This window comes from Andrographis paniculata, unplaced genomic scaffold (genome assembly GCF_009805555.1).
Source record: "Andrographis paniculata isolate CXL003 unplaced genomic scaffold, ASM980555v1 Contig9END, whole genome shotgun sequence".
NCBI classification, from domain to species: Eukaryota; Viridiplantae; Streptophyta; class Magnoliopsida; order Lamiales; family Acanthaceae; genus Andrographis; species Andrographis paniculata.
The window spans coordinates 2,853,883-2,879,271 of NW_026137639.1; the positions used below are offsets into that span (position 1 = coordinate 2,853,883).

Here is a 25,389-nt window from a genome sequence, read left to right on the forward strand (position 1 = left end):
ACAACCGTACTACGGTTATTAATTATTATTTTTTCCGGCCAACAAGAATAATAATAATAATAATAATGGTTCAAATAGAAAAAAAGTAATGCATTTATGATAATGAATACCCAAAAAAACAGACTCTCATACGACCAACCATTTAAATAAACACACAATTTACAAAAATACTAACTGCAATCACATCCCTTACCTTGAATTCAGCTACAAAGTTAATCTACATACGTAACTATATCTACCAGAGCCAATCTACCTGACAAAAATAAACACATAGAGCCTGCCACTCACTAACTTCTATCACTTCTTACATGAAAAAACGTATCACTCACTAACTTCTATCACTTCTTACATAAAAAAACGTGTCACTCACTAACTTCTATCACTTCTTACATAAAAGTTACCACTCTAACACAGCAACCACTCTAACAAAGCAACACGCCAACAACATCCATTTAATTATAAAGACAAGATTGACTTTCAATACGTGCTACATTCTTCCTTAGCTTTTCTTTTTCACACATTTCATCACTCTTCCATCAATTCTCCTTACTGCTAATCACTACAAGCCAATGGCCAACCACATAACACCCATAACTGATTTAACCATGGAAAATAGAAACTGGACAGTCCGTGCGTTACTCGTAGAGATGTCCGCTATCAGAATAGCCAAGACCAGTGGAAAGCCCTACAGACGATACGTCTTTGTTGACACACAGGTATTCAAATAATCCTGCTTATAAAAATAATTGATTGAATTTATGTACTACTATCTAAATTTTACATTTAATATACTTTATTTAATATAGAATAAAATTTAAAATTAATCATATTTACTATGCTTATAATTTACTATTAGTTATTTTATAGTAGAAGAAAATTGATACATCAATTTTATACATTACTAATTAGTTTTTTCGGGGTTAACTATCTTATTTACTTATTTTGTAGGGCACCAAACTCATGACGTGTGCCTTTTTTGCGGACATGGAAGCATATGATGTACTCATTTGTTGCTAGGCAATCAACAATGCATGAGAGCTTTTGAAAGATGTCTTTCCAGTTAGAGAAGATATAGGATCAGTTTCAACAGGGACGATGCTGCAGTGTTTGTTGAGATAGAGCTGGATTTCAGAGTTGAAGTTTGGTAGATCCGTCTTGTACTCTTTGCCTTGTTTAGCAAAAATCTCGTAGGTCTTAAAGAGTTTTAAACAATGATCATATGCTTCCATATCCGCAGAAAAGGCACACGTCATGAGTTTGGTGCCCTACAAAATAAGTAAATAAGATAGTTAACCCCGAAAAAACTAATTAGTAATGTACAAAATTGATGTATCAATTTTCTTCTACTATAAAATAACTAATAGTAAATTATATGCATAGTAAATATGATTAATTTTAAATTTTATTCCATATTAAATAAAGTATATTAAATGTAAAATTTAGATAGTAGTACATAAATTCAATCAATTATTTTTATAAGTAGGATTGTTTGAATACCTGTGTGTCAATAAAGACGTATCGTCTGTAGGGCTTTCCACTGGTCCTGGCTGTTCTGATAGCGGACATCTCTACGAGTAACGCACGGACTGTCCAGTTTCTATTTTCCATGGTTAAATCAGTTATGGGTGTTATGTGGTTGGCCATTGGCTTGTAGTGATTAGCAGTAAGGAGAATTGATGGAAGAGTGATGAAATGTGTGAAAAAGAAAAGCTAAGGAAGAATGTAGCACGTATTGAAAGTCAATCTTGTCTTTATAATTAAATTGATGTTGTTGGCGTGTTGCTTCGTTAGAGTGGTTGCTGTGTTAGAGTGGTAACTTTTATGTAAGAAGTGATAGAAGTTAGTGAGTGACACGTTTTTTTATGTAAGAAGTGATAGAAGTTAGTGAGTGATACGTTTTTTCATGTAAGAAGTGATAGAAGTTAGTGAGTGGCAGGTTCTATGTGTTTATTTTGGTCAGGTAGATTGGCTCTAGTAGATATAGTTACGTATGTAGATTAACTTTGTAGCTGAATTCAAGGTAAAGGATGTGATTGCAGTTAGTATTTTTGTAAATTGTGTGTTTATTTAAATGGTTGGTCGTATGAGAGTCTGTTTTTTTGGGTATTCATTATCATAAATGCATTACTTTTTTTCTATTTCTACCATTATTATTATTATTATTATTCTTGTTGGGCAGAAAAAATAATAATAATAATAATTAATAACCGTAGTACGGTTGTGGATGGGTCTGAATATAAGCTAAACGGCTCAGAGGTCGGTTGAAAGAGGAAGTCTGGCGAAGATGGAGATGGAATGGTACGCAGTCGGATAGGCAAATCAGTTGGTTTGGAGTCTGACAAAAGGAAGTTGGTCCGTTGGTCTGTAGTTCGACGAAAGTAAGTTGGTTGGTTGGCCCACGGACGGGCAAAGGTAAGACGGTATGGTAGTAGAGTCAAAAGGAGGTCGGTTGGACCAGTCGTCCATCTAAGGAGATAATGCGAGCAGAGGATTCTGTTTCGTCGTCGGTTGATCCACGGTTGGTTGGTTCTCAGTTGGCTCATCGGGGGTCGGTTGCTTCTCAGTCGTTTAAATAGGTCAGATGGTCGACTGTCGGTTGAGCAAAGCGTGCGGTCGGTTGAGTCGGACCACACGGAGATCGTTTGATATGGTGGTCGGTTAATGCCGACTTGGGAGTAAGTCAGTTCCTGCGAAGAAGAATGGGACGAACGGTACGTGGTCGGATTAGAGAAAAAGACCGACAGAAGGATAAAACGGCCCATACGGAGGTTGTCCGAAGAATGGTCTGTTAATTGGTCGCCCATATTTGTGAACAGTAGTTCAGTCGCTTGATTGTAGCGACCAATATATCCTCTGGAGGAATTGTTGTTCGGCCATTTCAAGGCGACGTATGGTGGTCGCTTGTTAATGCGACCAATGAATCATCTGGACGAATGGTTGTTTAGCTTATTGAAGAGAGCAGATGGTGGTTGCTTGATTGGGCGACCAATGATTCATTTGGTTTAGAAAGATGAGAAATTAATTATATAAATATATATTTTTTATATCTGTGTAACGAACGAATTTTCAACAATATATATTTTCTTTAGATAATACTTTTTTTCTATTTTATTAAAAAATTGTGTACAAGATCATATATATACTTAATTAGTCGTATGAAAAGAAGAAGAAACGTCCGGTAGGTAGTCGTTTGGGATAGAATGATGAGAGAAAAAAATATAATAAATTATATAAATTTATATTTTTTATATTTGTGGAACCAACGAATTTAAAAAATATATATATTTTTCTTTCGATAATTTTTTTCTATTTTGTTAAAAAATTATTTTTTACAAAATAATATAAACCCTAAATTATTTAACAATTTGGCTTTTCCCGCCGGACTCCCTGCCGTAACTCCCTGCCGTAATTTCTCGATCAGTGTGAGATGTGATTTGTTGAGGGAGTCAGATGATCATTACGGTGTTTAATTAGGGGCTTTTGCAGGAAAACCTTACTTAAATCCCCTTCGTCTTCATCTTTTTCCTTATGCATTGTAATTGCTTTTCTGCTTTTGCGATCCAATACTTTGTCTTCATGTTTTCACGCTTTGCTGCTTTCAACCATGGCTAACCAGTACGTCCCAGCTCTACCTTTTGATGGTTCATATCCAGAAATCCCTTTTGTTTCTTCTGCTGTTCTTACTCCCACTGTTCGTCCTTATTGTACATCTTCTGAGGATGTTGTTCGTATGAAGAGTATTATCTGTTCTGTAACTCCCTTAGCTATTAATAGTCCTGATTTCAAACCCGAACGCATTAATGATCATATTAAAACACATCTTACCGATCCCAAAGATGCCTTTCGTTCGTGGTATTCGAGGCTATATCCTATTTTTCATGAATAATGGCAACGGCAAGGGATTGATAAGGCCATTTTTCTAGCGACTCAACCGTTGTATCTTCACGACAAAGTTCTCTTTGCTATGGCTGCCTTTTGGAATGCCCAACTGGGTGTTTTCCTTCTCCCAACTGGCCCCATGGGCCCAACCCTGATTGATGTGGCTATGATTGCCCACCTCCCCGTGGTTGGTGACGACCCTGTCCTTGGGTCGTTGGATGGGCAAGAACCAGCGCCCGACCATGAAGGTTGGTCGCTTGCGCGCATACCTGAGAGGGAACGCGGCTGGACCAACTTTGTCCTCCGCTTTCGGGGTACAGAGGGTTATCCAGTAACTGCTTTGGAGCACACCGCTTTTCTGCTGTTCTGGCTATGCAGGTATAGAATTTCCTCTATGTAATTCATTTTTTTATATATTTGTTTTTATATTGAACCTTCTTTTCTGCTCCTTTCTTCAGATATGTAATTCTTTCTCCCTCCAAATCAATCTTGACCTCGCAACTTGACTTAGCCATCCACTTAGCCACTGGTCACTTCTTTTCTTTAGGGACCCTCTTTTTGGCCAATTTGTATGAGGGGTTATCCAGAGTTAGCGACCGTCTAGTAGATACGAAGAGGGCGGACACAGCTGCGTCTGGTCCTTTTTGGTTTTTGGAGCTTTGGCTGAGACTCTATTTTCCGAACGTCTTTTGTGGTCGGGTGCCCATTACCCCGAACCCTCGTAGATCTCTTGGTTTAGCCCTTACTTCATGCATTTCTAAATGAATCATGTATAACACCATCAACTGTTCTTAAGTCCTCGTATGATACAGGAGCACGAAGGTACTGCAAAAGAAGGCGAAGAAAATATCTTTCTTGGTCAGTTGGCCTTGCTGTAACAATCCTCCTTACTATTGAACCTTGTTTGCGAAAATTCCAATTATTGTGTACTCGATCCCATACAAAATGTTTTGAGAACTCTTTGTAAAGTAGATTAAGTGCCTTGGCATATGCGTTGGTTGCATTCATGACAAAGAATTCAGTAAGCATAGTTTTGTGGGCACGTGCATTTGTTACAACATCTTGTAAAGAGTATGTTACTTTGAATGAAGTGTACTGAAAATTAGGTAAATGCAATTGTAGAGCAAGTACAGGAGGGTGCATATCTGTCAAGGGGAATGCAAAAATACGCCAACAAGCTTCAGGTGGAGCAACCCAACGGCCAGTTTGGAAATCAATAATCTCATCACGAGGTGTGTCGGGTGTTACTGAGCCCACAGTATAGGCAACCCGATCATGACCTTTATACACATATTTTTGTAGAGATATTTTACAAGTTTGACACTCGAGCATACTTCCAAGTTTATATGACAATCAAACTTAGCAAGTAAATATGGATTATATGGTACCACCCAACGGTTGTCCAAAGTACGTCCACGCACAATAACAAAAATGCCATTATTTTGTCTTTTATACTTAGGATATCCATTTGGAGTATGAATTGTTTCATCCACAAATTCCTTTGGGTAATGATTCTTACATTGTCCATCAACCATGCACACATTAGTTGGGTTTTGAGAGCCACAAGGACCATGCATCATATGTTTCAAGACCAATTGCAATAAGTAGGGGTTTAAGTTACTATTAGGAAGTTCTGCAGATATAAATTTGTCGTAACTTGTCGGGTTGTGTAATTTAAATTGTGGAAACATGATAAGTAACATATGGGCATGTGGCAATCCTCTTTTTTGAAACTCAATGACATATGAATACGCCTGCACTTTACCTAGCAAGTGTTGTTTGAAGAGTTCGTTTTTTAGTTCTTCAAGTTTCATTCTAAACACTCGAGCAACAATGTCAGGTCTATCAGTTGATAATTCAAATGGTTCTAAGACTTCTTGAATCTCTGGCCATTGTGGATTACAAGTGATTGTAAGGAAAAAATCAGGCTTACCAAATTCTTGTACAAGAGCCATAGCATTCATATATCTTTGTTGCATGTCACGGGGACCACCAATGAAAAAAGATGGAAGGACAACTGGTTGTCCAATCATAGATAACGGTTCATGTTGGGATTGGTTAAAAGCATCTAGAATACCCTGCATGGTGTCGTGACGGTGTTGTTTTTGCACTTGTTCAGACCTGAAAAAATCTAGCCTTTGAGTTTCTATTTTTATGGACTGGTCAGTTATATATTGTTGTAACAAACGGCCAGTATGTAATAGTAAAGTAGGACTTGTAGGCCGTATTTGTAGACGATATGCATAGTATTCTCTAATAGAGACATGACTCTTGTCCATCCGGTGTTTATTACACCCTAATTGCATATTGTAATCTGAGGAGCTATTTATTGATAGGTCAACTTGTTCAGTATAAAACGACTCTGCTAATAAATTAGGTGTTGACTATGTAGAGGAAGACGAAGATGTAGCAGAATTTTTCACAATACCTTGATACCAACCTGGCTGGCCAAAAGGATGGATCAATGGATATTGAACAGGATCATAGGCATAAGAATAATAATCAACCTTTTTCACAGAACCATCAACCGGATATACTTGTATGTCTCTAGATAATTGGGGACAATCTGAAGACCCATCTTGCCATATAATTGATATATCATCAACCCGTGGAAGATTATACACTCTTCGATCTAATCGATTGGAGGTTTTTAGAAATATTTTATAGTTATCAAGACAAGGCATTGTATACAATTGACGGAATAAACTTGCATAAGGGTTCAGATGAGACAACTCAATCAAGATTGTAACAATAGATGGATGTAAAGTAGGGTAATTACTCAAACGTGTGGCAAGCTCTTGTGTAGGATCATAGTAATAAAGTTGCAGGTTTCTCCGTACATTTGTTGAGGGGAGCAATGAGTTAATGAAATGGTGAATTGTATTGTTAACACGAAATATATATAAGTTGTGATCATTATTACATAAAGATACGTCATAGTGAACTCCTAACGTAGAGAAAGCAAAAGAGTTATTATAAGTCCTAACATAGGTACGAAAATGAGATGATAGTTCATGGCGATTAAGGAAAAGGTCTTGCAAGGGAGGTGGCATGTCCAATAGGGGTAAGGAAAACTTCCCACCAGCACAACATAGGGTTTTATCCTCACGGTGGAATAATAATGCACCACAGTAACGACATTTTGTCGGTTGGGGTGCTACCCAAGGCGACACATAAATGGCAGACAATCGTAGTAGTGGAGAGCATGCTGGCAAGATGAGTAAAGTTTCAATAGATACGAAGATACATAATAAATTAAGTAAAGTAACAACATTTAAAAATTTAATAAACTAAAAAACGAAAGTAAAAGACAGAAAGTGCATACATGTTTGGTTAACCGACTGACTATTACTTGTTTGGTTAGCTGATCGGCGATCACATGTTTGTTGCCGACGTCTAATACATTGCAATGACTGAGATTGTGTCATGGGCTGTAAAAAGTAGTTATAGGTAGAAAATAAATAAATAATAAGAATTTGAGAAAAGAAAAAGACACAACGAAAAAAAAAAAGTAAATAAGAAACTTACTTATGCCCCACAAAGTAAATATAAATTGATAACAATATACAAGTTTTAATACCCAAATCAACTAATACATTAGCTTTACTTTTAAAGTCAACTATAGAAAATTAGTAAACATGTTAAATCCATTTTGTTCGTGGTAAAAACAAAACTTTCTCAAATAATTCAATAACAATGAGATTTAAATATAATTACTTTTCACTTTAAAATTTAACTGGGGAAAAACAAGCATGTTTAAACAAAAAATATACTTTTTTTTTTGCACAAGATTACTCTATGTTTTGACCATTTCTTCCACAATCAAGAGCCCTCAATATGAAAATGAGAAATAACAAAGAGCAAATTATCAACGCTATTGCCGAAAAAGTCGTAAAAGTAAATATGCTACTCTAAGTCAAATAGTTTACGTAGAATGCAATTTATAAGGTCAGAGAGCAATTCTTAGGGCCATTTGCATGGTCCTGAAATATTGAAATATGACAACATGGTCCTGAAAAAATAGAACCAATTCTACCGTAAGCCTCGTATTTCAGCTGCCCGAAAGATAATGCAATAAGTTGTGGCTCTTTTTCTTCCAAAATTCAGTGGGTAAGAATCAACACCATGACAAAATAGAATAAAAATAGCCCTTCTTTTAAAAGACGCCAACAATAGCAATAACTAAATTCTACGGAAGCAAAAACGAGACAAAACTTAAACTAAAACTGGTCGAGGCAGAGATCTGTACTTTCGATGGCCGAATCAAAATCGCGCTTCCGGTTCACAACAACGAAGATCACACAGGGGAAAGCCCAACTGTTTAGGAAAAGTACATTGTGATGAAGATGATGATACAGAACGGCGTGGCTGGACGCCAAGAACGGCGGCCTGACTTGCGATTTCAGGAGGTAAGCGGAAAAGCAGAGCAAGTGGCTGTATGAAAAGACAGTTGTGAAGGGGTTGTCGATAAGCAAATCAGTACAGAGCTAGGTTGAAGGGGTAAATTGTTATTTTCGAAATAAGGGGCAGGACAGACTTTTCAAGTGACACATCCGTACAAGCTCGTCTTTTGAAGATAGTAAAAACGGACGGTAAATTGTTATTTTGGAAATGAGGGACAGGATAGACTTTTCAAGTGGCAGTTCCGTACAATATGGTGTTTGCCCTTAGGTTGTTTGGTCTAGTCGGTTGCTCTGGTTGGTTGTTTTCGGTCAGATTGTCAGGTGAGATGTTTAGCAGTCGGATAGGCAGGCCGGAAGGTCCTCGGTCGGTTTCTTCTTGGTTCACGGGTCAGGGTCGGTTGTTTAGTCTTGTCAGTTTGACCTCCTTCGGATGGTATGTGGTCGGGCAGACAGGTCTGATGGTCAGCAGGTCGGACAAGCAGGTGTGATAGTCTGCGGCCAGATAAAGTAGCTCGGCTGGTCTGCGGTCGGATATACAAGTCAGTTGGTCGGGAGACAGATAAACAGGTCGCTTGGTGGGTGCGGCGAAAGACTCTTTGACTACCGATTCCTCTCTGGATTGGTCGGTTGGGCTATTTGAGTTCTGGAACTGATTTAGGGTTTAGGGTTGAGAAGGTCCTCGGGGGGTTGGTCTCGTCGGTTGGTCTCTGGTCGAATGATAAGGTCGGTCGGTTTTCGGTCGGGCAGACAGATCGGAAGGGTCAAGATCGGTTGCTCTAGTTTGGCGGCCATCGGTCGAATGATCAGCGGTCCGACAAACAGGTCTGATGGTCAACAATCGGACAAACAAGTCTAATGGTCGGTAGGTCGGACAGACAGGTCTGATGGGCTAGTTCAGTTCTGGAACTGGTGAAGGGGTTTGGCGAGGCGACTGATGTAACCAACCACACGACGTTTGAAAACGTTTCATCTTGGGCGGTTGACAGCGTTTGCTGGCGACGATCCCAAAACGTGTTTTCAAGCCAGTACAAAGGTAGATTAAGGGCTAAATTTTTATTTTCTAAATGAGGGACATGATAGACTTTTCAAGTGGCAGATCCGTAGAACGATCCCAAAACGTGTTTTCAAGCCAGTACAAAGGTAGATTAAGGGCTAAATTTTCATTTTCTAAATGAGGGACAGGATAGACTTTTCAAGTGGCAGATCCGTAGAAACTCGTGTTTATATAATATAAAATATGTGTGTGTGAAATATTCTTTTTAAAGAAAAAACTAAAATTGGTTGAAGTGAAGTTAAAATTTAGAAAAATATATATATATATATATATATGTTGGGGTTGGCCTAAGTGTTAAATTGTATTTAGGTGTTTTCATCTATTATTATAATTTTGATTTGACTGCAATACAATATGGTTTGATTAAATTTAGAAAGACCATAATTTGGAGGTTGAAAAATTAACTCTTGTTTCAACATACAAATCTCCTAAATCCATACCCTATTACTGATTGAAATTGAAATATATAAATATGTATAATAATAAATATATTTCAATAATAACTTACTTGGATCATCGCATTTCAACAACCAGACGATGAGAATAATCCAAACAAATTTAAAAACCACCATCTTCTATTGATATTCATTCTAGTGTCACAATAAATTGTTACAATAAATCTACAATTAAGTGTAAAATAATACATCTCACACTTCATTCCCCTATAAATAATATTGCCCCCAAAACATACAAATATATTCATAAAATTGGCTAAAAAATTGGAAGGTAAACTAGAAAAGAAACGAAGAGAAGGATTAATGAAATATAAAAAAAGTTGTTACTATTTTCTCAGTTGCACATTTTTTTGCAATGTTTGCTGTAAAATATATTGTTACTACTTAAATCTTGCCTTCTTCAGTTCAACACAAATTAGAATTTCCTTCGGTTTTAGGCCTTAAAATTGGAGAGATTATGAGGCAGGTTAACCGAGATGAGAGTACTAAATGGGTTAGCCGGTAAAAGTAGAATTATGAGTTTATTTGGATTATCGAGTGACCTGAAACAAAATACAGTTAACCTGAACCTAACCTAAAAGAATTCATGTCTTGTTCAAATTTGCAGATCTTCATTATACCCACAACAACAATTACGACTCAAAAATATGAATTGACACCACTACTCATATATACTACTACCTCCGTCCAGCTATAAGGGTTTCATTTACTTTTTGCGTGTTGATATTTGAATATTAATTATTATATCAAAACATAATACAAATTAAGAAAAATCACCAAAAAACTTCAATTAGTATCTTATAATACTAATAGAATGATATTTGTACAAAAAAATTATACAAATATAAGAATATTTTTAATGTTAAGTACAATGACACAAAAAGTAAATGTAACCCTTAGAGACGGACATAATGAGTACTATGTATTTTTGGGATTCACTAATGGTGTGTTTGTTTGGGAGATTGGATTAGATTTCCACTATTCATCCCATTTTTTTCCCAAAAACATCAAATCAAACACCTATTTTCATTTTTTATATTATACTAAAAATTAATTTTACATTCAAAACATTACATCAACGCCTATTTATATCACATCATACAACTATTCAAATTCAAATTTTTTACTATTCAAATTCCAACTCAAAATCCAAACCCCCAAACAAACACACCCTTATGTATATCATTGACAACTTAAGAGACTCCCTAAACCATATCTCCTATCACTAATCAAATACGAGTACACCATTTTAAACTTCAAAGTAGAATGAGGCCGGCAAAACCACATTTAAATACTATCATTTTGAATATCCATTTAAACGGCTATTTCAATTTTTCCTTTACCTACATAGATTCACGGGTCTTAAAACTAAGGGGAGGTGTGCATGTGCGTATGTCGTGCCCAGTAAAAAAAAAAAAATGAATATATTAGTGTTAGTCTATTCTCCTCAAACGAGAAAAATATTGAGCCTCAGTTCAGAGTTAGTCCACTTACCTAATTGAAAATGAATGGTAATTACTGTGTTGAGGCGCCCTGGTTGAGTTCCGCAAACTTTGTTGCTGCTCGCACTGAGTGCTGCAAGAATTTCTCTGCGCATCTCCTGACACAGTTTTCTTCTTGCTTACCAAGGGACTTACGATAGAAGGTATTTACACAGTCGCCGAAGCATCTTTCCACGAGGGCATTATATGTCCTAAGGCTGAAAAACATCACTGGCATCACAACAATGGAAATGATAGCAACTACATGATCAAAACAAAGTTACGTTTGGGCGTAATATAGAAAACAGTATTATTGAAATAGCAATTGAGTTCTAAAATAATCAACTTGAGACTAGAAAGAAGAACCTGTTTACTAGATCAAACAAATGACGGCATAATCAAAATCCTGATAGACAGTAACCTTTAATACCTTAAATACTCATGACAGTCAAATAACAATGGAGGGTGGGTACATTTCAACACTGCTCCATTGGAGTTCTTTAGCATTTTAACGTTAATTTGTATGACTGTAAGAGGCAAGGATAAGGTATCAACCCATTGCCCAAATATGCAGAAGTAACAATTCATCCAATCCAATACTAGACATTAGCTGCACACTGAAATTCTATCTATAAAGTTTAAACAAACTCTTTCCAAATCAAAACTATGTACATTGTGTATTCTCTTACCTTTTCTCTATGTTAATTTGATTTCTTCATGGAATTTTTCATGTTAGAATTACAAAACCATTAAATATATTGATTAGCATGACATTGCGATTAAAATCTAAAGTTGGTATAATATAATTAACTAAATACATTAAACAAAATATTAACAATAGAATAGCAAACAACTAGTTATATATTAAGATATTTTACCAGGAACTTTTATAGTTACATGCACAATTAAGTATATACCCATCATCTTATGGGTATTTATAAAATAAACTCCGCCCCCACAAACAAGGGTAAAGCCCCACTTTTATGGATAAAAGTTGGCATTTTCTATGTTGTTCAAAACCATCAACAAAGATTTTCTTATAACTTCTTGTCACAGTATGTTATTGTTATTTGCTAACTACTAAGACAGGTTTACATTGAGTACAGAAATTTTGCACATTGATTCCTCAATGTTCCTCTCCTGCATCCATCAATGCTGTGGCAAAAAGCTCTGCTAAACAGTGAGGGGGAGAAGGGGCTGTGGGTGGGTAGGAACTTCTAATCTTGTTCTCTTCTGTACAAATGCAATATCAATATTGCATTTGCAGTTTGCACTTTGCGCTGGCTATGATGATAGCATGCTATGTTTAATTGGGATTACTGTCTTGAATAATTAGGCCTTAGGGCAGGATTAGATTATTTGATCAGCTTTTTATTACCTCTATAATATATCAAAACTAAGTATAGCCAGAGTACCTATAGAAGAGAGACCTTGATATATTTCTATATATTATCTAGGTTATTAAATTACAGTAATGCAACTCTAAACAAAATGCCATATATATTCAAGAACAATGGCATTAGTAAAATGGTGCAAAAAAAAAAAAAAGGAAAAAGAAAAGAAAAGACAATGCTACATATAAACAATGTTAAGGTTTCAAAAATCTCTCTGAAAGGCATTAGTTGTTTACTTCCAAAGTGCAATATTATGTACCCTGCTTCTGACACCTCTCAAGTATAAATAGAAAACACACTATGTATGGATCAACACTCAACCTATACCATAGAAATACTAAGCTCACAACTCCTCTCAAGAAATTTTAAAATAGCCACTAATAAATAAGCTCACAATTCCTATCAAATGAATGCCATCTTCCAGATAGAACAGCAATGTTATGAATTCCAAGTCTGGACATCTAATACTTCAATTCTGATGCTAAACCACATGAATGTATTCATTCACGTAAAATTGCAATCACATATTCATTATTAATGTTATTCCCTTAACGTCCAGACGCACAATCAACCAGGGCGCGCTGGTTTAAAGGAGAATATTTGATGTTGCTTCACGTACAAAGCTGCACAAGTTCAACATCGGTCGTGCAACCTAAAAAATATGAAGCCTCCGCCCATACATATATGGTAGATAAAATTGCTTTCCCAAACTGAAACAGAAATAGACAAAACTGGACAAAAAAAAAAAAAAAAACGCCGGGAAATGGCAGAACAGCCATTCTCATCACTCCACGAATTGAACTCTGTTTCTAAGATATTTTCGAGAAAGAGCCCACAAAAGAAACATAGTTCGAACAAAACCGGGAAAAAAAAAAGTGAAATCCTAAGTAATATTATGCATTCGGTATACCTCTGGCGGAACTCGTAATCAGCTATACTGGATGAAATTCGAACCTTGTCTTCTTCCGGAAGGAAAGACAGATCTAAATCTAGAAATTCTTTGTTCATGATTTGAGTAGCTCTTTTCTGTGCACGTACTGCTGCTGTAGGTTTTAGAGAGAGGGCTTATATAGAACGACCAAAATTAGGGTTTTAAGTTCAGGACTTATGGCGACGCCGCTTTTCTTTTTTTTTTTTTTTGGGTGTGTTTAGTTCGAGTGAAATAGAGGGAGATCAGATAGAGGCTAGAGAAAGATATCAATTTTTTAAAATTATACTAATATATTTATACGAAATTTATATAAAATAATAATAAAATAATTAAAAAAATAATAAAATAATTATATATTAATATTAAATAAATATTATAATTTAATTAAAATTATAAAAATTATAAACTATTAACGTATAATTAAAGTATATAATAATATTTTTTTAAAAAAATAATATAGATGATTGAAATAAAAAAAATGAATATTTTATATTAAGACAAGAAAATATTATATGTTTGTTTTATGCTTTGATTTAAAGAAAAAAAATTTATATGAGATATAGAGAATATTATACTTGAAGACAAATATAATTAATGTGTGGTATATTAATTTTTTTAAAAAGAATATGTTAGAAATTTTTTTCGAAATAATCAATTTTTTTTTGGAATTTTGAATTTATTTAAATTTTACTTGGTTCATATTAAAATAAAGTCCACATACATATTAATAATAATCACTCGTTCTCATAACTAAGTATATTGGTCTTTAAATATTAATTATTATATCAAAATATATTACAAATAAAGAGAAATAATAAAAATATTTCTGTTAGTGTGTTATAATACTAATATAATGATATTTATAAAAACAATTATACAAATATAAGAATATTTTTAATATTAAGTACAATGATACAATTAGTAGATAAATGCCTTGTTAAGGAGCGGAGGAGTAATAATAATAGATTGTAGTCCTTCCGTCCCCAGTTCAAATAACTCATTTGGTTAGTGATACGATATTTAAAGTAATATAAATTTGTAAAGTATTAATAATAATATATGATATTATTTTATTAATTTTTTTTAATATAAATAGTGTTGTTAGTATTTTAAATATTTTTCGTATTATATTTTAATAAAATATATAATATCATTTTTTTATATTTAAAATTTATATAATAAAAATAAATAAAAGATTTATTTATTTATAATTAACTTAAAAGTAATTTTATAAAAAAAAATGAGAAGTTTTAAATATAGATAAAAAATATTTATTGATGAGAATTTAATTAAATTGATATATATTTGTTAAGTATATTTAAAATTAATAGATTTAATAAAAATATGATTGAATTATCTTTTATGAGACATACAAAAAATAAAAACATATCGTCTGTGGCCGGATAGATGAAAAACTAGTTTTTTAGCCAAAATATTATATACAAATGATAACTAATTTAACCAAATAATCTAGCTAAAATCGTCCATAACAAAAGTGAGAAAGAGAAAGATTTGATTTTTAATCAAGCATATGAGATAGTCTATCACTACTTAAGCGGTAACCACTTATAAATTTATTTATTTTAATTTTGTTATGTGAGATTTTTTTTATCATATTGAGTCGTCTGAGATTTCTTTTAGCTTGTTCTGAATCTATGTGTGAAAAAAAATATGATCTAGATGTTGGGAATTTATAGTTAAAAATCACATGTAATAAATATTCATATTTTATTGTGATCATTTCTATCTAATTTTTGTATATTTTACTCCCTCTGTCCTATGTAATATGAACGCATTACCGTAGATACGATAATTTAGGTAAAATATAATTAATAAATAATTAAGAAGTGTATTAGTAAAAATAATTATTGTATAGTAAAGATAATTATAGATTGAGATTAAAATAACTAAATAGTTTAATTAAAATTAAAAAAATTATAAAATTTAAAATGTGATAAAATGTATAATTATATTTTAAAAAAGGAATAGACAAATTACGTGAGACGGATGAAAATAAAAAATAGAAACAAATTATGTGAGATAGAGGAAGTATTTATTTTTTATTTACATTAAAAAAATAATAAAATTGGTGAAATTAGAGACCTAATAATTTCGAGTTCTTTCCTCTATTGATCTCAGGTGATCTCTACATTTTTTTTGTTATTTTTGTTTCTCTTTTCATAATTAGCGAGTAAATTTCTTTTTAAATTTAGAAATAATTTTTTAACCCGACAAATTCAAAAACAGGATGGCCATTTCATTTTAGGATGGCTATTGATCTCAAACCCTTGGTGCGAAATAGTCCGAGGTAACCACGCCTCAAGATGGAAGTCGATATTTCACTCAAAATCTCGACCTTTATCGGAATCGGCCGCTGAAAATGGCTTCTACACTCACTGGAAATTCACCAGAATTCTCTCTATTCCTATTCTCTCATTTTTTCACTCTATTTGGTTTCTGCCTTTCTTAGAAACTAAACTCACTAACTCTCTCAAACTATTTATCTCTAACTAATGTATAACTACTCACGGTTATAACCAATTCTAACTAAATGAGTTAGGGATTGACATTATGAGTTTGGGCCAAATCCGGTGGGTCAAGCTAAGGAGTGGATCAATCATCAATTTATCAAAGGATTCGTTGAGTTAGGTATCGAACGGCCAAAATTTCTAACACCTTACAAAAAAAAAATCAAATAGAAAATACCCTTATTATTATTGTGTAATAAAAAAGTAATGACATTTGTTTAATATCTTGAAAGTTGTAAGGGTATTTATTATACTAGGTAGGTAGTACCATTACTAGAAATGATATTCTTGTTTTAGGATGAACAAAAATAAGAAATGGAACCATTCTTATTTGATAGAGGGGAGGTGAATCTGGTGGTGATGGGTGCAACCATCAACACCGTGCTAATTAATTTTGGACCTTTAATTTTGTTTGATTAAAATATAATAGTCTAGATTAAACAAGGGTATGATAGTCTTTTTAACTTAATTTTCAGAGGGTTCCAAATTAATCTAGGGTTAATTTCTCTATTTTCGTTTGTTCCCCTTCTTCTTCTTTAAACCATCATGAACCCCTCTTCCAATTCCGATCGCCGTAGCCTTACAACCGCAGACCGTCGTAGCCCTCCGGCCACACCGCCAACAAAAAACAGTCTTTCCCTTATTTCTTCTACTCTCTCTCCCCCATTCTCTGCTGTCAATTACCGCCACCTCTCTTCCATTCTTTCCGGCAACCGTTACGTCTCATCACATATCACATTTTCTACTACCGACCGGGACCGACGAAGTAAGAAGAAGGGTGTATCAATATTCAGATTCTGTTTGTCCTCGTACAAGACTGTGAGTATCTGTAGTTCTGTGTGCTTAACAATTCAACTAAAAATGTTTATTGATTGATTTGTATATGCTAACTTATAGAATGCATAATGTTTATAGTATAAATTAAGTACTAATATGTTTTTTGTTGCATGTAGTATATAGTTAATGTTGAGATTGAAATAATTTTGTCTAGTGAGAAGAAGTTGGTAAAGATTGGAAATGTCAATTCAAGGCTTAATTTTTTTGCAGAATATAGAAGGAGTCTTTTGTTTAAATCTTGTTGTACGAGAAGAATCAAAGCATTGGGTATATTAGAGAGAATACGAAACTTGATTTCGGTGCAAAGATTTCATGTGAAGAAGATATAAATGTTGATGTTCAACCGAAGAAAGTATGTATTAAAATAAGCGCAAAGAAATATGTCAGTGGGCTACGGTGAAGGTGAGATAAGGGAGAACAAGTTTGATGCTGTATAATATAATATGAAATGCTTTCTCGATTACGCGTAAATGCTAAACTGAAAGCTCGCGAGGAAGGAATGAGGATGGATGAAAGAAAGACAGAGCCAATTATATTAATTAGATAAATGAAAGAAATTATTCCTATACCCTTAATTAATGTAAGCTATTAAATTAATTTTTATAATCTAATGACTATTAATGAATTAGCCTGGTGCCAATTCTTGCCTATCAACACTTAATCCGAGCCGATAGATGGAGTATTACTTTTTATTATATTTTTATTTTTATTACAAAAAGTAAAAAAATATATATCACATTAAAACTCATGTCAAAAGAAAAAATATATATATATATTTCGATGAGAGAGAGTATACAACTGCATTAAATATATATTTTTATTTTATAAATAAAAATACACATATTAAAACTCATATTAAATTAGTTAAAAATGTATAATCTATTAATTCAATTTTTTTTTTGTTCATTTTGTCATGGATAGCACATGTATTCTACTAAGTAAAAATAATACTACATCGTCGGCTCTAAGATTCTCATTTACTTTTTGCGTATTGATATTTGAATATTAATTATTCTATGAAAATATAGTACAAATTAAAGAAAAATAAAAAAAAATACTTAGTGCCTTATAATACAATTATAATGACATTTTTGTAAAAAAATATACAAATATAATAATATTTTTAATGTTAAGTACAATTACACATAATGTAATTGAGACCCGGGATTAGAGAGGTATAACAAAAAAATTTGAAATAAAAACTAATTGAATAAAATTTGCATTTAAATATAATTTTTACGTAAACAAAAAAATTAATAAGTGATCGAGAATATAGTTAAAATATACATGATTTTAAATTCTATTAATACTTTATATCTCTCATTTGCTGTCATCATTTTATTTGAAGGAACAGGGAGTAGGAAAATATGAAAAATAAAAGATTTGATGCTCCTAATTACAGGCTGTGTTTGTTTGGAGGATTGGATTGAATTGGATTTACACTATTTATTCAATTTTTTCCTCAAAAAATATCAAATCAAACACCTATTTTTTATTTTTTATATTATACTAAAAATCAATTTTACATTCAAAACACCAAATCAACACATATTTATATCACATCATACAACTATTCAAATTCAAAATTTTTACTATTCAAATCCCAACTCAAAATCCAAACCCTCAAACAAACACAAATATATTCTTTTGATAAATTTGAAAAAAACTTGGTTTGAGCTTTGTATTAAAATAATATATGATGTGATGTTTTATGAGAATAAAAATTATATATTTTTTTTTTTTTGGAAAAATGCAGAGTCTAAGTAGTAGAAACTTGGAGTTTGATGACTAAAGAAACAAACCCAATTTTTACCTGTACCTAAAAAAAATTAATTCAACTTAAAAAACACAAGTTTACACAAAATTCATCACATTTCATTCCAATTAATTCGACTTCACTTAGGGTGTGTTTGTTTGGGGATTTGGATTTTGAGTTGAGATTTGAATAGTAAAAATTTTGAATTTAACTAGTTGTATGATGTGATATAAATATGTATTGATGTAGTATTTTGAATGTAAAATTAATTTTTAGTATAATATAAAAATAAAAAATAAGTGTTTAATTTAATATTTTTGTGAAAATTTAATAACAATTCCAACCAACAAAAGTGGCAGACTTTGGGGTGCAATCACATATTTACACGTGTCATATGTACAAAAATCGGTATGGATCCGTGTACAAATAAAAATTTGAATATTAAAAATTTTGAATTGAAATAGTTACTGATCACGTATAAATTATAGAGGTTGACGTAATATTTTAAATATAAAATTAATTTTTAAAATAATATAATAAATAAAAAATAATTATTATTTTTTAAATAAAAATTTTAAATGAATAATAAATTTTATTTTTTTTTGCAAAATCCTTCGAATAAGCATAGCCTATAATTATTATTGAGCGCCAGCCAGGCAAAAAAAGAAAAACCAAAATTTTTACGGCTAAGATTGGAGAGTAAATCAGGACCGTCCACTGTGTCATCACAAATACAGCAAAGCGAACACGTGTCGAAATATGGGTTGAGGCTGACAAAATAGCCCATCCCCATGAAAGGGGAGTTGAGTAGAGCAGAGAGAAAGAGAAGAAACAGCAGTGCAGCCAAAGCTACATACAGAGGGAGGACAGGAACTCAGCACCCGCATCTCTACGTCACCGAAAATTGAAGTGGAAGGGCATTTTGTGAGTGCAGGTGCAGCCATGCCGAGGAGCAGCTTTGCGGGGGCATTTTCATCTCCAAAGGTGGACGTGGTTGTCGATATGGGCAATCCCTTCCTCAATCATACCATCGATGGATTTTTGAAGATTGGCACGGTGACCGATACAATTTCTATTCCTACTCTCTCTTCTACATGGCTTCGTTATTGTTCTCATTTGTGGATTTTTACGTTTTTGTTAATTTCAGGTGGCTGCTGCGAAAGTAGCTGCGGATGAAACCTATCACATTGTTAAGCGAGGTTAGCGTTGCCTGCTAGATTGAAATTCTCAGGAGTTTAGGTAGATCCGATCGATTTATTGGTGGTGTAAATGTAATGGAAGTTTTTGGGATAAGCTGCAGTGAGGATGTTGAAGGATACGGAATTTGTAGGTTTAATTTCAGAGGTTAATGAGTGTGAATCAAATGCTTGAAGTTTTGAGTTCTAACCTGATGTTATTTAGTAGATTATAGAACAACTAATCCATGATTATTTGTGAATCTGACTATGAATGTTTGGAGATTTATGTGATCTGTTGTAAAGATGAATTGGTTATTTGGTAACTTTGATACTCTGTTTCTTCTATTGATTTCACTGTTGTTAGTCTGCAATTTTCAGTATATGTTAATAAGAAAATTTTTGATGTGTTCCTCAAAGTTGTTCCGGTTGTAAGCATGAAATGTGGTTTGTAAATGCCGGCGTTTTTGCGAATCTGATAATCTATTTGAAGTGCACAAAATTTTCATTACTGGGAAGGACAACGAAGATTTAGTTAGTGTCCAAAGTGAACTTGTGATTGGGTTGGATAAATTATTTATCACATATAATCCTACCAAGAAAATATAAGCTTAGTAGAATATAACTTGGCTTTTATATTTTCGTAGATCTGGACAAGAAACATGCTGTTGTATTAATCTTTGTATGTATATCATGTATTATGGATTATGTTTCTCTAGTTTGAGTTATACCTAAATATTATGATTTGGCTATATTTTGTAGGGAATATTTCAAGCCACAAATTCGAGCAATCGGTGAGAACACCCTTATCTCATCCATTAATACACTGATGCATGTTCATGTTCACCAAGATATGCTTCTAGATTATAAGGTGCTGTTGATAGAAATACTTAAAAAATCGGATTCTTGAATGATGAACTAGCATTTGAAGAAAGCCTCGCTTTTCCATGGACATTTTAAGTGTATATAATCTTTTAGGATCAGATAAGAAACCAAATTTAAAAGTCTACCATTAGATTATAAAACATTATTAAAACACAAATAAGAATGAGGTTAGGGTATTATTGACATGGCCAGTTGTTGGCCTACGGTTGCTACCCTATATATATCCACACATTCTTATTTTCTAGTGTGAGCTGTGTGACAAAGCAGTGATTAGTGTGAGTGTGCATCATAATTCCAAATAGTGAAATTCCTAGCTTGGCAGCGATCCCGACATAGATATCAAACTAGGTTACTAAATTTTGTGTCCCTTATTGTTTTCACTTTAACGGCTACTTTGGTTGTATTTTAGGCACTAGGGTTTACAATTTTGGGGGAACATTTATCTAAGTTGTCACGGTATGCATTTGTTCCGTTGAAATATAATTTTCTTACACTATATTCACATTCTTAAAGAAATTATTATACTGAGAACTCCCCTGTTAATAGCATTGCTTTTAGGAACACAATTGGGTAATTTACACACTTATTTTTACTAACTTAAGTTTTAGAAGGTTTATTTTTAACCCTAGTAGTTGTAAAGCTTAAGAATATGGCTTCCATATAATGGTCTCATTTTTCACCTTTGTATCTTCATATTCACACAAGTTTAGAAAAACATTTTTGACTAAGAAGGTTTCTATTATTACAAGAGCTGAAGATGACAAATAACAATATACAAAGCATCTGTCCTTGACCCTCTACTATCTTGGAAATCGATTATAAACTGGTTCTTATTGCAGCTGAAGAAGATGTGCAAGGAAGGTGTATACTGGGGTGAGTTGCACTAAGATTCTTGATGAGTGCTGACAGACAATAGAGCTGCCATTTGCAAATTAGGAAATCGTTGTTACACATCTGATTCGAGTCTCACCACTTGCACTTGCAGGGACAATGGCGGGAGTTTACGTTGGAATGGAATATGGAGTTGAAAGAATCCGAGGAACGAGAGATTGGGTAATTCTTGAAACACAATATACAGCTGCTTGTAAATTTTGTATCATAGACTATCAAGATTGATGGAAAATATGTTGTGCACCTGCATATATCTCTTCCTGTAATCGATTTTCTTGGTTCTTAAAATTACTAGAATTTAGTTTATTGTTCCAACTTCCAACTTCCAACAGTGAGCTCGTCTTGTCTAATAGTATCTATATATATTATTGACTGTATCCTGAATTATTATCTTGTTTACACTGACTACTTTTTGCAGAAGAATGCCATGTTGGGAGGTGCATTGACCGGAGCATTCCTATCGGCAGCCGGAAACAACCACCGGGACAAGATTGTGGCCGACGCCATAACTGGTGGAGCTGTTGCAACTGCTGCTGAGCTGCTGAGTTATATCAGCTGAAACTCTGATTTATTGTAAGTGTTTTGTTGTTGAATTTGCTTCCTATTCTGTCTGGGGCTTCGTATTTCATCATCTTTTTCTTTTTTTAATAATTAAAATGGACTTGTCATCTCAATTACATCTATGTGATGGTGTAATGTGGGCAAGCTTTAACATTAAATCGTGTAGTTTTTGTATTTATTAAGGGTGTGTTTGTTTGGGGAATTAGATTTTAAATCCACCATTTACATTCAAAATATCGTATCAACGTCTATTTATATCATATTATACAACTATTCAAATTCAAAATTTTTATTCCAAATCCCCCAAACAAACAGACCTAAGACTCTCTTTGAATGGTCTTTCGAAAAGGGCTGGTTCTATTTTTATTTTTATTTTTATTTTAAAATATATTTGTCTGTATTATATTTATTTTTTCTCCAAAGAAACAATTTGTTTAAGCTTAAATTTTTTTATTATTGTTTTTTTTTTGGCTAGAAGTACTTTAGGGATAGTTTTTTTTAGAAACATTCTTAATACTAAATAATAATATTAATAACATAAAGAAACAGTATAATTTATATGTTATATTTATATTAAAAGTAAAAAATATAATTGAGATATTATATTTAAATGATATAATTTCTTAATTATACTAAATAATTTAAAATTTAAAATATAATTTATAAAATATTAAAATAAATTGTAGGGTGTTGGATATCTTGACATTTTCGGAGAATGGTTAATCAGCACGTGTAATATATATAAATAACACACGTTTTTATTATATACAATATATGTTGTGTGCAATAAGGACATGTTGTTTGTTTATAATTAAATATATATTGTATAAGAATATGTGTGTTAATATAACGGTTGTGTGTCTTATATGAGATTATAACATATATTGTTAGTTTATATATTGTATTTGTATTATATTAGTAATAAAATGTATTGTGTGTTACTATACGTCTACTATCAGCACGGTATTAAATTTTAAAATTCGTCACTGCAACGGTGTGATTTCATTTAGTTCAATTCATTTCTCAATAAGAACAAAAAGTTGCCAACCAAGCCCTAATTTCCTTCTCTATATTCCCAATCTATCATTGTATTAGATGTGTTATGCTGGTTGTTAGAGTGATAAAACATGTGTGGATTAGTTATGAACAATGGTGGAACTAGCTTTTGAACTTGGGAGAGTCACAATAAAATGTCGGTTCATTTTTTCTTACTCCCTCCGTCCCATAACAAAATATTCATTTTTTTATTTTAATCCGTCTCATAACAAAGTATTCATTTCATTTTTTTTAGTAACTGTACTATTTAACTAACATTAGAAATACCCTTACAATTTACAATATATTACACAAATGTCATTACTTTTATATCACACGTACTAGTAAGGTTATTTTAGTCATTTCTTCTTTATTCCTACTACATCCCAATATAATGCTAATATTTCTAAAACTACGTCCAAAAAGCAAATGAATATCTAGATATGAGACGGAGGGAGTATTATATTTGGTGCGATGATGTAAAGAAAAAGAACAAAGAAAACAAGAAAAAAAGCCCACCAACATTAGAACATATCACAATAATAGCAATAGAGCTAAGGAGTTAAGTGATTGCGAAACTAAAAGATTAGCTACGGTTCAAGTAAAATAAGATTCGACTATAGATAAAAAAGCTAAACTCTCATTCTTTATTTTTTAATATATATATATATATATATTTTTTGTGAAAAGGTGGGTGATAATATGCTGAAATTTTATTGTTGATTGGATGTATGTTTTTATTTTTTATTTTTTATTTTTTGTTGATTAGATAAATAATTCTTGGAATTTTTTGTTAATTACTTGATTTTTTATTTTTTAGTTTTGATATATTTTTTGAGTTATATTTTAAGTAGCTAGTCAATTTGTGATGTGTGTTTATATTTCTCTATGAGACGGTAAATGCACGATAGCTATAACTATAATTATAAAAATAGAGAAAAAAAAAATAATAATGTAATTGATTTTGTTGCCTATGTGATTTCCGGGTGAATTAGTTGAATACATGACTTGATCTTTGATTATTATGGTATGTGTTTGAATTAGAAATTCTTTTTTTTTAGCATTCCTCGTGAATAAATGTCAAATATAGAAATCAAATTGCATATTTCTTTTGTGGAAATTAGTATATGCATTTTAAAAATTAGAACTAACCGTAGAAACATGAGAATTTGTAAGTTCATGTATTGAATTTATTTAAACTTTTTTGTTGTTGTTTTGCGTTGCGGTCATTGAGCGTTTGGCATGATTGATTGTAGTAGTATTTGTGTGTACGAAATGATAGATTGTTATGTGTTCAATCTATAGATGCATGTTATGAAGTATGCATTCTATATGCGATATGTTATTTTGCATTAATATTTGTTTGTCACTGCAGCAATAGACAAAAAATAATGATGAAATTCGTTAAGATTAAGTAAATAATAAAGCTTATATATATATATATTTGAACTCATTGTGGCCCCTACCACAATGTAAAGTAAAATTTTTTTAGGGGTTTTGATTTTTTCTTTTTGTAAAAAAATTTGATTGATTGAAGTATTTGATTGATTATTGTATTTAATTTATAAGATTTTTAAAATTTTTAATTAAATATTTTATTAATTATATTGATTGATGGATTACAACAATTATATACACTAAATATTTTAATATTAATTATAAATAAAAAATAAATTACGTTTAATCTAACTCATTTCAAAATTTAGAAATTTTAATTTATTTTTACAACAGCCGTCCCTCCCAAAACTCTCCCCCTTCTTCTTCCTTTATCTCCTGATTTCGCCATCCACAGCAGCTCCACCACTATCGACCCCTGTCTTGCGCTGCTGCTTCACTGCCTTCGACCCCTGCCCTGCACCCCCGCCTTCCTCGCGGTTTTGAAGCTCCACCATTCATCACCGTTACCCATTCAAATCACCAGTAAAACTAATTTATTCTTTTATTCTCTTTGTCTGATTACATGTCCAAATTTGTCTAATTGATTGCAATTTGTTAATGACATGGTATTTATTACAAAAAATTCAACTAATTTTATAAAATATATTATGATCCTCGAAAAAATAAAATTGATATTAGTAATTTTTTTTAATTATTTTATATCAAAAATTAATTTATTTAAAATTA

The 25,389-nt window shown here is 32.5% G+C and overlaps 3 protein-coding genes across 3 annotated transcripts; 1 reads left to right on the forward strand and 2 right to left on the reverse strand.

The window, feature by feature from the left end:
- Positions 1-3,129: 3,129 nt before the first annotated feature.
- On the reverse strand, positions 3,130-7,312 carry LOC127244314 (uncharacterized). Its single transcript, XM_051264793.1, has 2 exons — positions 7,205-7,312; positions 3,130-7,087 (listed from the first exon to the last, which is right to left on the reverse strand). The coding sequence occupies exon 2, from the start codon at positions 6,183-6,185 to the stop codon at positions 5,124-5,126; it is 1,062 nt and encodes a 353-aa protein (XP_051120750.1). The 5' UTR covers positions 6,186-7,087; positions 7,205-7,312; the 3' UTR covers positions 3,130-5,123.
- A 2,530-nt stretch (positions 7,313-9,842) lies between these two features.
- On the reverse strand, positions 9,843-13,793 carry LOC127244316 (mitochondrial import inner membrane translocase subunit Tim9-like). Its single transcript, XM_051264796.1, has 2 exons — positions 13,577-13,793; positions 9,843-11,490 (listed from the first exon to the last, which is right to left on the reverse strand). Exons 1-2 carry the CDS (start codon positions 13,672-13,674, stop codon positions 11,307-11,309), a joined length of 282 nt encoding a protein of 93 aa, XP_051120753.1. The 5' UTR covers positions 13,675-13,793; the 3' UTR covers positions 9,843-11,306.
- A 5,726-nt stretch (positions 13,794-19,519) lies between these two features.
- Positions 19,520-22,435, forward strand: LOC127244402 (outer envelope pore protein 16, chloroplastic). Its single transcript, XM_051264928.1, has 6 exons — positions 19,520-19,774; positions 19,866-19,917; positions 20,656-20,687; positions 21,618-21,651; positions 21,764-21,831; positions 22,088-22,435. The coding sequence occupies exons 1-6, from the start codon at positions 19,661-19,663 to the stop codon at positions 22,226-22,228; spliced, it is 441 nt and encodes a 146-aa protein (XP_051120885.1). The 5' UTR covers positions 19,520-19,660; the 3' UTR covers positions 22,229-22,435.
- The last annotated feature ends 2,954 nt before the right edge of the window (positions 22,436-25,389 follow it).